A 14,750-nucleotide genomic window follows, 5' to 3' on the forward strand; every position below is an offset into this window, starting at 1 on the left:
GAACGTAAACAAAGCAGCAGCATTCATGATTCAAACATATTAGTCATATTATAGTAACTGCCTTTGTGGCTGTTTCAGCAGTGGCCTGAGCTTTCAACCCCTTTGAACTGAAACAGCACTGCTGCTCTGTGTGGCTGGTGGGGGGCGCCCAGTGCTGCTGGCTGGGCAGTGCTAAAGGCTGACTGCCCTGGCCTCACCCCTTCTGCGGTCGTGAAGCTGGGCCCCCCTCCCTTCTTGCCCTGGGGTGACTGTCATCCCCTGTGCTTTGTGGTAAGGCCTGTGTTAGGGATGCAAAAGAAAAGCGCCTTAGACCAAACATGTACATCTAACAATGTACAATATACATTTTATACTCTTTCCATAGAAGAAATTGCACCTTTTATAAAAAAATAACTGTTTCAAATATCTAATGGTAATGGCAATGTTTGTGGTGGTGTTGCTGTTTCTTTGCATTGACGTTGCTGTGCTAAAATTTCATAAGTAAGAAATGCAAAACATGAGACTAGTATCAGAGAGGTAGCCATGTTAGTCTGTATCTTTGAGAACAAGAAGTCCTGTGGCACCTTATAGACTAACTGATATTTTGGAGCAAAAGCTTCACGCATTTGATGAAGCGGGTCTTTGTCCATGAAAGCTGATGCTCCAAAATATCAGTTAGTCTATAAGGTGCCATAGGACTTCTTCTTGTTCTCAAAATGTGAGACTGACAGTCCTTACATTTGAATTTTTTTGTTTTTTGTTTTTATATATTCTTAAAATATTACCTTAACTTTTTTTAAAAAAAAAGGTTGAAAGTGTGTTACTGCAGTTGCCTTTGAGTTCCTCTGCCAAATCATACGGTTTTACAACCATATTTTCCTGTTTTTGCTTTATTTTGTTTTTTAAAGATGTTTCGTTGCCCTATTAGTTTAAGAAAGACCTATAGAAAAAGAGGAAAATGACTAGGATTCTGATCCTGCAAATTTCTCTGCAGATGCAGGGCTTTGACTATCGTAACAACTATTGCAGGACTGGAAACGGGGAAAGTGGCTATACCCAACAATACACTACCAAATGCTCAGTGTTATAAAAATTGAAATATTTTTCTTTAAACTTGATCAGTTTGTCCTCATAGGTGTTACTTGTAATGATAGTAAATACACCATTTTCCATGCCAAAATGCATTTAGATTGATTGTGTCGTTTTAAACACAGTGGGTGTGTCTACACTAGCAAATTCTTTTGAAAAATTTTTGGAAAGAAGGGGGCTCTTTCAAAAGATCCTAGGGAGCGCTTACACAAATACAGCATTCTTTTGAAATTAAGTCGAAAGAATGCAGCACTCCTTTCGAAATCACTCGTCCTTTCCTGTTTCAGGAAAGGTGCCCCCTTTCAAAGGCTTCTTTTGCAAGAAAACGTGTGTAGCTGCTCCACAGGCCCTTTTTTTTGAAAGAGCAGTCTTCATGTAGCCTGATTTTTTGATCTCTGGCCTGCTCTTTTGAAAGCATAGGGGCGGTGTGGACGTTCTCTTTCAAAAGAGCAGATTGCTCGTTTGTGTGTGGACACAATCCTTCAAAAGAAGCTCTTTCAGAAGAGATCTTCCAGAATGGCTTCTTTCGAAAGATCTCTGTAGTGTGGATGTAGCCAGTTTTATTTATCTGAATTACGATTTAAGCAATATTTTCAAAAAAAATCAGTTGAAAGTATTTTGTAAATATTTCCTTTGACTTTGCAAGGGGACAGTGAGGCAATCCTAACTGCCCAAATGATCTTTCTCCTCATCAGTGATAAACAGATTGAAAAATGTTATTGGGAAAAACAGATGAGTGAGGAGAATTCATGAGCAGTGGTCTAGTTGAGGTTTTTGAAATTCTTTTGTTTTTTCAGAGTTATTTAGCTTTATTTGTTCAATCTATATACATTTGGATGTCTGCCCCCCCACCCCCAACCCTGATATTAAAGGTCCTGGATTTAGTTTTTTGGTATTTTTTAAAATGTGTTGTGGTGGTTTCAGTATGATGTATAGAAGATTCAGCCTCATTCCCTGCCAATCTGTCCTCCCTTTTTTGGTAAATATTTTTGTTCATTTATTTGTGTTTCAATAGAGCTGAAATTAACACTACTCCTTGTTTGAGCAGTAGCATATTGGATCATTTCAAAGATGTCATCGTGTTCCTGGGAATGAGATTAATTGACTTATGCCTCCTCTGCTGGCTAGTTCTGCCCCAGCGGAACACACAGTGTTGCAGGCCTACTCTTATTTTAAATTGTCAGTTGATAACAAGAGTGACAATAGGTATGTGACATCTGGAGGTCATTGCTCTGAATTATTTTTGCTTGCTGTCACTTTGGTCTTTTGAGAAAGCCTAGAAGTGAAAACACTATTCAGTTCATGTGCTATTTTTCCATGAATGTTTTGGTGCACTAACTTTTTAAATGTGCATTTCTCAGGTATGATGCTGAATCTGATGCACAGAAAGTTTGGAATAGTATTGGAGGGGTAGCCGTGTTAGTCTGGATCTGTAACAGCAACAAAGGGTCCTGTGGCACCTTATAGACTAACAGAAAAGTTTTGAGCATGAGCTTTTGTGAGAAAATTTGGAATCTTCCTAGATCTCCTTAAAACTGACTTCTGCTACAATGCCTTGAAATCCTGTCCTGTTTTCACCTGTAGTGTCCTCTTATACTTGGAATATAGGCTGGTCAGGGAAGAGACTCTGTTTGTATACTGTTAGCACAGTGGGCTGAGACCTCTGGTGGTTAACAAAATTCAAATAAAAATCCAAAGTTACCTTTCTGATGGAAATGGACCTGGAAAAGATAACTAAATAAGGTAGTGTTGTCCTGTTCTGCAGTTTGTCGTGGTGTAGATGGATTCTGAAGGATAAACATTCATCCCCACACTTTCTTTAGCTGGCTAGTTTCTTCTGGGCTGTTCCTGGAGAAAAATAAAAATAAATTATTTGGGTACAGAGCCTTGCACAGGAATTTGAGATTATATTTGGAACACAATGATGGCTGGGACAATAATATTGTAAATGGTCTAATTCCTAGAAAGCTTGTGTAACCTAGCAACAGGGGATTCAGAAACTAAGTGGGACATTGCTTTTGTAACATATGTAACTAAAGCTAACATCTTTCCAAAACAAGTTTTAATTCCCCATTAGGGAAGTTTTGTTCTATTCTTGCAGAGAGAAAAATGGATCTATGGTCAGGTTGGGAATTATTTTTCCTTAAACAGGGCTGTGTCTACACTTACAAAAAACTTCAAAATGGCCGTGCTAATGGCCAAATCGAATAATCCTAATGGAGAGCTGAATTGAATATTCAGCACCTCATTAGCATAGCACTGGCTGCGGCACTTCGAAAGTGCCACAGTTCGCTTGCCTGCAGCTTGTCTACACGGAGGTCCTTTTTGAAAGGACCCTGCAAACAGCGAAATCCCCTTATTCCTATCAGCTAACATATTGTAAAGCAGCTGGATACTCTTAAAGCTGACGAAGCAATAGCGTAGGTATTGTGAAACGAGCTTTAAAATAATTGTTTTATTAATTTAGACCTAATAAAAAATCAAGAGTCCCTGAGATTAAAACCATGTCAGTTCATAACAAAATATGTAGCAAACGGCACCATCTACTGGCAGTAGCTAATCACTGCAACAGAAGGAGAGGGAAATCCATCATCATAGATAATACTTTTTTATCCCCCCAGAAAGCAGGAAGTCATAAACTTGGACATTCTGTGAATTTTTTTTAATTGGTCATTGTATTCCAGATACATTTGGTGATTGTGAGTTGGTAAATATAATTTAATTATAGCAAATTGTCAAAAGACAAACTTAAACAAATAGCAGGCAAAGGACTCATTTTTGATGGGAGGCAAAGAATTCCTGTAACTGTTTTAGGTATTATGGTGTGCCTTGGAAAATCACAGCTTTAAAGTAGCCAATGTGGCTTCTGGTAGAGGGAAGTCAGACTTGGGTTACCTGCTGGAGTTCTTGTTAAATAATACCACTATGGATATGAAATGCAGTGACTATAATACAGCTAGATTTTTTTTTTTCCCTTGAAAAAGCATTTGATCAGATTCCCGGTCAGAGATCAGTCAGTAAAATAAAGTTCTGTGATATGGAATAGAGAACTAATGTGAAGATTGAGATAAAAGAGAATCGGAAATACGGGGTATCTTTCTTGCTTGATATTCTCAGTTATGATACCAAGGAGTCCACTTCACACTGTTCCAACCTATAGTAAAATAGGTCATTATAGTAAATAGTACATCTTAATAGCCAGTGAATTCTCTGTCCTGCTAAAACATGCACTGGTATCTTCAGTTACTTGCTACAGTAGCCAGGGAAGAAATAGTGATGTTAATAGATCTCACTCTGAATAAGGGTTTTAAAATGATACTTTCACATTTGGAGTTAGTTAGGAGTAGTACAGTTAATAAAAGAGAAGTAGCTGTTGTTTAAAATATTTGCCATAATATAATAATAAGTGGAGATATACATCTCCTAGAACTGGAAAGGACCTTGGGATGTCATCTGGTCCGATCTACTAGCAGGACCAAGCACCATCTCCCCCACGCCCCCACCAGATGAGCACCTCAAGGATTGAGCTTACAACCCTGGGTTTAGAAGGCCAATGCTCAAACCATTGAGCTATCTCTCTCCTCTGTCTCAGGCCATGTCTACACTAGAGGGTTTTGTCGACCAAAATGCCAGTTTTGCTGACAAAACCCAGGAGCATGTAGATTCCCAAGGCATTCTGTCAACAGTAAGTCACCAGAACACAGTACTTTTGTTGACAGTCTTATCCTGCTCCCCCCGTGGCATAACACCTGACAGAGATCTGTCAACAGAAAGCGGGTTTGGACGTTCTGAGGCCTCCTGTCAACATACAAGACATCCGGACACCAGGCAGCCCTGTCTGCTGTGCTTCCAGTTGACTGTTTTGTTGAGTGGCCAGGCAGTCTGGCTGCTCTCTGACAGAGCAGATCACTCTTGTGATCTGCTTGGCAATATGACCATGATCTGTCAACAGAAGTTGACAAAAACTCCCATCAAAAACGCCTGTCAACAAATTGCTGTAATCTAGCCATAGTCTAATAGTTCTACCACCTATTTGGTCAAAATAAAGTGGTTATGTGTAAAAATATTAAATATAGGAGCTAGAGTAAGTCTTAGTCTGCACTTTAGAAGAAGAAGAATTTCATGCCCATGAGCACCATAGTTAAATCAACCTAAATCCCAGCTTAGGTCAGTGGAAGAATTCACGGGCAACTGGTGAGGGTGACACAGGGGACCAACAGCCCTGTGACCACCCTCCCAGCGTAGGGGCGCCACCCTCCTCTTCCCCATACCCTGTCTTGAGTGATGTAGCCTGAGGGGCAAGTAGGAATTTGCTGCTGGCAGCGGCCCAGCCCCCTCACACTCACCAGCAGCGGGGGAAGTAGAGCAATGCAGTCCCACCTTGCTGTCTTTCCTGCCAGTGAGTGGAGGTGGGAGCAGTCCCTCACCTCTCCCCTGAGTGATGCACCGGGAGAGCAGAGTGAGCTGGAGCTGTGTTGTCCACAGATACTGTCAAGAAGAGTGTTCTGTCTCATGGGGCAGAGGTAGAAGGCTGTAGACAAAAGTGCTGAGTTCTGTCGACAGAACGCATTGTTAGTGTGAATGGTCCCCAGGTTTTGTCGACAAAACGCCTGCTTTGTTGAAAAACCCTGTAGTGTAGCCATAGCCATTGAGGGCCCTTTCTGCTCTTCAGAAATAATAGGCAGATGTAGTTTTAATTTTGTTCCATGTCTGAGTTTGTAACCTCTCTTTCTGTAGCACTTTGCATAGTTTCTAGGTCTTTGTATTGCACAAACTTGTGTATTTTCCTTCTACATGCCAAATAGTCTCTTGTGCACATTCTATCTCTTGACTCGCATAACAAAATTTATTCTGCACTGAGGTGGGAAAAAACTAGAGGGAATATTTTATGGGCGACACATACTTTAATATCTGCTTGTGCTCATTTTAAACTGGTAGGCTTGGAGTACAGTTGAATATTTACAAGAGAGTCGAATGTAATGCAGAAGAAAATAAGATCCAAAATGTAGCTCAGAAATCTAATGTCACTGAAAGGCAGCACTTGCTAGGTTGCATATTTTATAAAAAGATGGAATTTTTTTTTTCAGGTAGAGCAGTTTCTTCATCAGGTTTTTCAGTAGTTATTAATACAAAATTGCCCAGAAGATACTGATTTTTAACTGTTTCTCTGATATCCTGCCTGGGACTAGCTGCTCTTCATCAGAGAAATTAATGTCCCTGTAGTTAAGTTTTAAGAGCTTTTTTCTTCTCTGAAGATTGTTGTGCCTTTTGTTGGGGGGCGGGGGCGGAATTTGAGTGTGTTTGTTTTTTTTTAACCATTTTTTCTTATTACAGCAGAAATGTCACCTTAATTATTGGAATTACATGAAACCAACATAGTCATGGTGGATGTAGGAAAGTGGCCAATATTTACCTTGCTTTCACCTCAAGAAATAGCATCTGTTCGAAAAGCATGTGTATTTGGCACATCTGCCAATGAAGCTATATACATAACCCACAGTGATGAGGTAAGAGAAAATGAAATACCTAATCTGTTTTTGGGTGAAATTTCTAACTTCCTTGAATGCTGTTAGATAAGCAGCCTACAAAAAGCACTGTGCATGAAGCTCTGTCCCAGTCTCATTGGAAATGACTTGCAAATGTTTGAAATCTTGCACATAGATGTATCTGGAAAGTGGATAAAAGGATTCAAACTTAGCAACAATTATTTTAATAACTATTAATTACATATATTAGTAAAGATGAAAAGTAACTTGCTATATAAACTGAATCTTCTACAGTTGTTTCACTTGGACGATTAAACTAGACTGGCCAATTTCACTTCTTGGATCTGTTTACACTAGCAAGCGTTTAAAATATAACTCGGTAATTCTTATGACAAATGGTAGAACTTATCCTTGTGTGGCTATTGTGTAAAGCAACTATAATAAAAATGAATCTCCACTCCAGGATATGCACCATTTAGAGGTATTCTTTAAAATGTAAGTAACTTCTGTTCTTAATTAAAATTGTCACCGTTTGAGAAGTAGTGCTTTGCCCTAAATAAGCTTAGGCACTCAAAAGAAGTAGATTATTTGGATGCCTGACTTGAAAACATACAAAACACTTCCATACCCTTTTAAAGACCTATGATTTCAGCAGAATTATTTCCATTAGGGTTCCTAAACCTTCCTTCTGTGTTTTAATAAACAAAAATCTAAATTTTGAATCTGGAACCGGCTGTCAGACACTTTCAACCAGCAGTAAAGCTCCATGGGTGAGTATTGAGCTTGATGGCAAAACTCTCATTGATTTCACTAGGACCAGATTTCACCCCATTTGTGTGTGTCTGTCTTCATAAATATGAATTTAAATAATTTAAAATTCAAACTGTTTTTCCCCCCCAGGTGTTTGTGTTTGGACTAAACTGTAGTAATTGTCTGGGGACTGGAGATAATCAAAGCACAATAGTACCGAAGAAACTAGAAGCCTTGTGTGGAAAGAAGATTAACAGTCTCAGTTATGGAAGTGGGCCACATGTTATACTTAGCACTGAAGGTAGAGAACATTTAGTATGAGAAATGATCAGTTATATGTTCTGCCAAGGATGGAAGTGGAGCTATTGGGAGATTGTTATTTGGCCATTATGCTGGGTTTGTGTTGCTCTTATGGAAATTTTTGATCCTGGGCCAACAAAGTTGAAAGGCCAGCTCTCTCTCAGCTTACATAGATTATAACTTCATTGAAGTAGCTTTACACTGCTTCTGCAGTATCACAGATAAAATGATAGACTGCTCATGCTCAGTTTTAAATTTTTGGTTCCTTTAATTTTGGATTATGAGTACATTGAAGAACTTTGCTCATTTTCTGGGAAGGGGATATTAAAAACAACTAATAAAAATAGTTAATATGGATTCCCTTGACAGAACTTCCTTTGCCCTGAATTGACAATAGGCAAGATAGAAGCTGTTTTTAATAGAAGTCAGAGAGATGCAGAAAGCTAAAGGAATATGAGAGAGGTTGCTTGGGAAATTCTCAGTGCTGAGGAACGCTGAACCTAAGGAAGAAAAGGAAACTAATGGAGTTCAGGAAGCGTCCACTCAGAGTTGCTTCTTGCATGGCTTTCTTTAGAGAAAAAGCAAACCCGTATAGAAGCTGATTTGGTATGGCGGAAATAGCTTTTGTCTGTATTGTTTGATCAGGTAGCTAACATCAGTTTTAAATGGTTAATGATATTTGCTGCAAGTAGTAGAGTTGAGGGGAAAGCTTTTTCACTGTGCACTAAGGTTAGCGAAATTTCAGTTTGTCTGTTAACAATGTCTTCCATTATCTTCATGTGCCACCAATTACCTTAAATAGTCTAGCTCTTATGGTATCGTACAGTTGTGAATGGTTGCTTAAAACACAAGAATAGATACTGTGCAAACTGTAGAACAACTAATTTCTGCACTAGACACTCACTTTAATTTATTCTATTTTCATTTTCATTCATAATTCTGTCTGTACTTACATTTTGTAGACACTAAAGAGAAGTCAGTGTTCAAATCAATTAACTTTTCAGTTAGCTTGCAGTTGATGGTGTGGTGTCACATACGTGCATGTTTTGTGCAGATGGTGAAGTTTATGCTTGGGGACATAATGGATATAGCCAGCTTGGGAATGGAACAACCAATCAGGGCATTACTCCTATTCAAGTCTGTACCAACCTGCTAAGTAAGACGGTGATCGAAGTAGCTTGTGGCTCTCATCATTCTATGGCCCTGTCATCTGATGGAGATGTAAGTCTTTAACATTTTCAATAAACTTGGAGTTCCTAAAAGGAATCAGATTGAAACTGAAGTCCTTTCTGTCCATATTACTGGTACAAAGTAATTTTATCCATGTGCCTTACTGATGTGTTTCAGAGCCAAGGCACACTCTTTCTAAGGGTGTTGAAAAACAAACTCCCTCTCAGGTCAATTTTAATTCTTCCCTACAGTGGTTTGAAAATTGTGGCCAATAAGTATTCTTGTGGTTTTTTGTGTATTGAATACCCTGTTGATAAGACTGAAACAGGAAAGAAGTGAACCTAAAAGCAATGTAATATTGAAAGCCTTTCTTTGTCATTGGTATTCCCTGTCTGTAAGATGGGGGCGGGGGTGGCGGGGGAGGGATAACTCAGTGGTTTGAGCATTGGCCTGCTAAACCTGAGGCTGTGAGTTTAATCCTTGAGGAGGCCATTCAGGGATTGGGGTAAATAGATGTTGGGGACGGTAAATTACTGCTAAATAGCAGCACAGGACACTGAGAGCCTGGACTGATAGCTGCAAACAAACCTTATGGGGACATGGAAAACTTGGCCACACCCAGGATAAATAGCAATCTGGCTAATTAAAATCATGCTGGGATACAGATGTTGCCATACGAGTGTGCCTGACTAGAGAGGGTCAACCTGTGTAAGAAATATTCCTACATTTGCCCAAGTTTGAACTAGATAATATAGGAAGAAATAACATATTAGAAACTCTATGGAGGGGAGAGCCTCCTTAGAGAGTATATATTTTCGAATTTTACAAACACAGAAAACCTTTTGCTCTCTGTTTTAGCCATTTTCAAGAGCCCCAAATTCTTGTACAAAACTGCCAAAACCAGTTCTTCCCTTAATGTAATTTGTATCTAGTATCATTGCTGCTAAAACTGGTGTGATCAACCAAACCATCCCCATTCACAAGCTCCAGTGAAAGGCGAGGGGCAAAACAGAACCCCAAAGATGCTTTTATATCTTTATCTACGTGAAACAATAGACAAGAAGAGTGAAAGGAAGGAATTCTGTAAAGCTGGAAATGAAATGACACCCTAGACTGCATTCTCAGTTATTCTCAACTGTCTTGCAGCATATCAGAAGAGGTGCGTTCCAATCCAGCCCACCAAGGGGTGGGTGGGTGTGGGTGGCTGTCTGTCCGTCCCCTACTGCCACCTTTATTTTTTTTTGTAGTGGAACCAAAAAAAGCCATGTTTTTAAGCTCACGGTACCAGGTCTAGCTCATAATGTTAACCTTAAAACAAGATTTGAATGTAGCTAGGGTTGGGCAAGTCATGTTTCTTGAGGAGAACTTAGTAGTAAAGCTATCCATTTTGGCTCTAAACTATATGATATATATGTTTCTTTAATGGGCAGGTTTATGCTTGGGGCTATAACAACTGTGGTCAAGTTGGATCTGGATCCACAGCAAATCAGCCAACTCCTCGCAAAGTCTCAAATTGTTTACAGACTAAAATGGTGGTCAGTATTGCTTGTGGTCAGACTTCCTCCATGGCCGTAATAGACAACGGTGAGGTAAGCTTTCTCCACTGACATCCTAATAAGTTGTTGTCTGTTTATGACTGCATAGAGATGAGAAATGCTGATATGGAGAACCTTCCAATTACAGAAGATACACGAATAACCGCTATGAAATTTACTTTCCACAAGAAATAATGTGGTATAGCTGTTCAGCTACCACAGTTAGAGCACAAAAACAGTAGGAAGTGTTTGTTAAGGGAGAGTTAACTGTATACTTGTTCAAGCCATTAGTAGGGATTTTCACTTAACAAAATTCACAAAATGGGTTAATGTTTTACAGAACAGTGTCTACCTCCTGGTAAACATTCAGGCCTTCTTTGTAGTAAGAAATAACTTCCAGATGTGGCTCAGAGGTTGAGTAACCAGTTTCCAGTCTCTTAAAGTATGTTGATCTTTTTGTATTGTACAGCATAGGGTTGCATTCTTGACTAACAACTAACATGAACTTATCAAATTCCTTTTTGAACTCAGTCATACTTTTGGTTTTCACAACTTCCTGTGGCAGTGAGTACCACAGGTTATAATGTGTTGTGGGGGGGATGGGGAATACTTCCTTATGTATGTTTTAAATCTACTTTTTAATAGTTTATGGGTAGCACATGCTTCTTGTGTTAAATGAAGGTTACATTCACTTTCTTCACTTCGTTGATTTTATGGACCACTATTATGTCTTCTCCTTAGTCATCGTTTTTAAGCTAACCAGTTTGCAGTCTTACTGTCTCCTCATATGGAAGCTGTTCCAGACCCTTAACCATTTTTTGCTGTCCTCCTGTTCATCTTTTCCAAAATAATAGCTTTTCTGAGGTACAGTGACCAGAGTTGCATGTAGTATTCAAGAGGTGGGAAGACCAGGGATTTATGTGGTGGTGGCCTTTTGATACTTTTCTGTCTTATCCATCACTTTCCTACTGATTTCTAACACTTTGTTAGGTTTTTGGCAACAGAGGATTATTGCTCTTTGTTGAATAGCAAGAGCTAATTTACACCCTATAATTTTGTATGCATCATTGGGATTGTTTTCTGCTGTACGTTACTTTGTATTTATCAGCATTGACTTGCATCTGCCATTTTGTTGTCAAGTCAATCCAGTTTTGCAAGATCCCTTGGTAACTCTTTCCAGCCAGCTTTGGACTGAACTACCTTGAATACTTTTGTTTCATTGGCAAACTTTGCCTCCTTACCATTTATCCTCTTTTCCAGATCATTTATGAATGCTGTACAGCATTGGCCTTGGAACAGATCTGTGGGGGACACTGCTGTTTACTTCTCTTCATTGTGAAAACTGACCATTTATGTATACCTTTTTGTTTCCTGTATTTTAACCTTGAAAGGCGTTTTCTTCTTATCTCATGACTGTGGCCTTTGCTGAGGAACCTTATCAAAGGCTTTCTGAAAGTCCAAGTGCACTGTATCCGTGGAATCATTCTTGTCCACATGCTTGTAGACCCCATGAAAGAAGTTTAATGGATTTTGCCTTTGCAACAGCAATGTTAACTCTTCTACCACTCACCCCTCCCTCCAACAAATCATGTTCATCTCTGTCTGATAACCCTGTTTCTTTACTGTAGCTTCAACTAATTTGTCTGATACTGAAGTTGGGTTTACTCACCTGTAATTGCCAAGATCACCTTTGGCGGTTTTTTTACTTAAACTTGGCATTACGTTAGCTATTCTACCAGATGACTAGAGAATAGCTAATTTAAAGGATAAGTGACATGTATAACAGTTTTGCAATTTCATATATACATTCAGAACTCTTGTATTAATCAGTAACTATTGGAAGCAGTCAGCTGGATTTGTTTCATTTTGCTTCTGATTCCCCAGTCCCAGCCTCACCGACAGAAGGTTGGGGCTATGAGAACCCTCTATCTTTCCAAGGGTTTCATTTTCACTGGAGACAGGTGAATACTTCAGTTGCACTGTAATTGTTGTGTTCTGATGGGTTTTCCATCCTAATGACAACTAGGAGTAAAGTGACATGTTCTGGGCAGTGAAGCAATGGACTACTTTGCCGTTGGACATAACTTAAGTTGATCCATTGATCAAGCAGCAGAAATGTAGCACTTCAAAGACTAACAAAAGGATTTGTTGGAGTACAGGCTGACATGGCTACCTCTCAGTTACCATTGATCAAGGTGATAGTTCTGTCAGCTGCAAAGTATTAGACCGTCACAGTAAGACTTTCAGGATTTTGTGGTATTGTATGTCTTCTGGGAAGCTAGATCAGTACGCTAAAGGCAGGCATCTTTCAGAAAGCCAGCTTTCTTTTAGAACCACGGAGAATAGGAAAGTAGGAGAAATTGCTCAAATTAGTATGCCCTCATCACTATTCTCCTTTCCCTTGTTACGTTTGTGAAGATTTGACATTCTCTCAAGACTTTCTTCATAGACTTCTATTGTCTCTGGTTACAACTCATATCCGTTGTATTCTTACAAACAGAACAGGTAGCTTAGTCTTTGTTTTCTTTAACTAGGTATTTGGCTGGGGTTACAATGGTAATGGCCAACTAGGTCTGGGAAACAATGGCAATCAACTCACACCTTGTAGAGTGGCAGCATTACATGGAGTATGTATACTTCAGGTAAGTCCAAAATAGAAGTAAATTGTGCATTGGTATAATGTCTCCAAAAACTTCACCCAGTCTGAGTCATAAGCATGTTTCTAAATTCAGGATTTTACTGTTCTAGTTGTTAGATGCTTGTAAAAGCTAGGAAAGCTGAAAGATAGAAAATAATCTGTGTGATGCTTGCTTTTGCATAATCTCCTGAATGTTTGTTTCAAAATGCTTCACAATGGAATAATGTACCAAAATGATGCATACAACATGTCATGCAGGTAACCATCTCTATATTGTGAGACTTGGTGAAGTGAGGTGTAATGGGCAAACTTGTAAGAAATGATCAGGAACAGGCAAAATAAGAGAGTCAAAGGATTTGCCTTAATATCCTGTCTAGTCAGTGGGTTAGGAGTGAAAGGCTAGGGGAAGCATCTTAAGATGAAAAACAGAGGGTGGGAGATAGGACTGTCAGACTTGTGTAACTTAGGCCAGCTCTACAGTATGGCAACTCCAGCTACATGAATTCCGTAGCCAAAGTATTGGAAATAGATGTTTTTGTTTTTGTTTCCTGCTGTTCCCAATGAGTGGTTGATGGGAGAAACTCTTCCCTTGACTTCCCTTACTCCTCACAACAACCATGAGTACCAGGGTTGATGGTAGAGCCCTGGTGGTTTGATTTAGCGTGTATCCTTAGGCTAAGTGTTCATGTGATCAACACAATTTAGTTTCTCCAGCTCTACCATAGGTAACCTCCCACCTCCTCCCACTCCCCCTTACGGGGCTTTTCAAGCCTCATTTGATTAGTTTGTAAAGCACTTTGAGACCATGGGATGAAAAGTTCTAAGTAGTTGAGTAGTGTGAAAGATTAAACTGTTCTAGAGCAGGCACAGGTGCTCCAGTCACACACAGGGCACCATGGCTGGAGTGCCAGCACTGGCTGGATTGTACTGCTGTGGGAGGGAAGGGGGGAGCTCAGCTGGGTCTGCAATGGGATCACGGATTCTGCCTGGCATAGGGGAGGGAATGGGTCTATATGCAGCAGGGAAATACTCCTTGCAGGTACAGCCCCACTCTCCCCCCTGCCGCTCCCATTGGCAGATTCCCAGGTAACGGCAGTGACTGGTGTGAAGTGCCTGGAAGGAATGCTTCCCTGCAGAGTGTAGAGCCATGTGGGGCCATTTGCTGCCCCCCCCCCACCTGAACCAGGTAGGCACCTCTCATTTTCTGCACTTTCCCTTACAGACCCTGCACCCCCCCATGCCCAGCCAGTTCTCTGGGAGTCCCCTCCTACATGCTGAACCCATCGTTTCTGGACCCAGCCCAGAGTCTAGGGGGGCACATTAATTATTCCCAGGGTTGGTAAATTATCTGTGGGGGAGCCTTGGTGCAACTTCTTCTTCTGCCCCCATGGGGCTGAAGAATGAGGAGAGCCCTGGTGCCCAATTTGCATGTTCCCCCTCCCCCGCCCTGCTTATCAGCTGGGGGCTACCTCCGTGTGTGAGGTGTGGAGTTCTTGTTTTTGCTTTTATTTATTTATTTATTTTATTTTACTTGGTTCTCCCCTGATTGATTTTTGTGTGGGTCAGTGCCCCCCAACCCCAGAAAAGGCTTGCCACCCCTATCCTAGAAGAATTACTGAAATGTGTAACTTAGAGGTCAGAGACTGTAAGAGAATTGTACAAAGTAGCCCAATTTAAGAACCTTCAACAAAATATTTAGGTATCGTGAACAAAGAATATGGCTATTTTTTTTTAATGAAGAATTGCAGCAAACAGTGAGGAATAACCAGCGAACATTAAATTACCGTTGCTTGGGGTTTTCAA

At 40.1% G+C, this 14,750-nt stretch overlaps 1 protein-coding gene across 9 annotated transcripts in view; it reads left to right on the forward strand.

The window, feature by feature from the left end:
* The window catches only part of RCBTB1 (RCC1 and BTB domain containing protein 1), a 58,897-nt gene that overhangs the window by 4,429 nt on the left and 39,718 nt on the right, over positions 1 to 14,750 (forward strand). For 6 of the 9 annotated variants that reach the window (XR_012644503.1, XR_012644504.1, XM_074987663.1 and 3 more), the window contains exons 2-6: positions 6,403 to 6,575; positions 7,455 to 7,605; positions 8,659 to 8,825; positions 10,205 to 10,363; positions 12,844 to 12,951. Coding sequence is in view for 7 of the 9 variants with exons in the window: in XM_074987663.1 (XP_074843764.1) it covers positions 6,450 to 6,575; positions 7,455 to 7,605; positions 8,659 to 8,825; positions 10,205 to 10,363; positions 12,844 to 12,951 (711 nt within the window). In the remaining 2 variants the exon portion in view is untranslated. The remainder of the gene's footprint in view (positions 1 to 6,402; positions 6,576 to 7,454; positions 7,606 to 8,658; positions 8,826 to 10,204; positions 10,364 to 12,843; positions 12,952 to 14,750) is intronic. The other 3 variants (XM_074987701.1, XM_074987672.1, XM_074987682.1) reach the window with 1 other exon arrangement.

Source organism: Carettochelys insculpta, chromosome 1 (assembly GCF_033958435.1).
Source record: "Carettochelys insculpta isolate YL-2023 chromosome 1, ASM3395843v1, whole genome shotgun sequence".
NCBI classification, from domain to species: Eukaryota; Metazoa; Chordata; order Testudines; family Carettochelyidae; genus Carettochelys; species Carettochelys insculpta.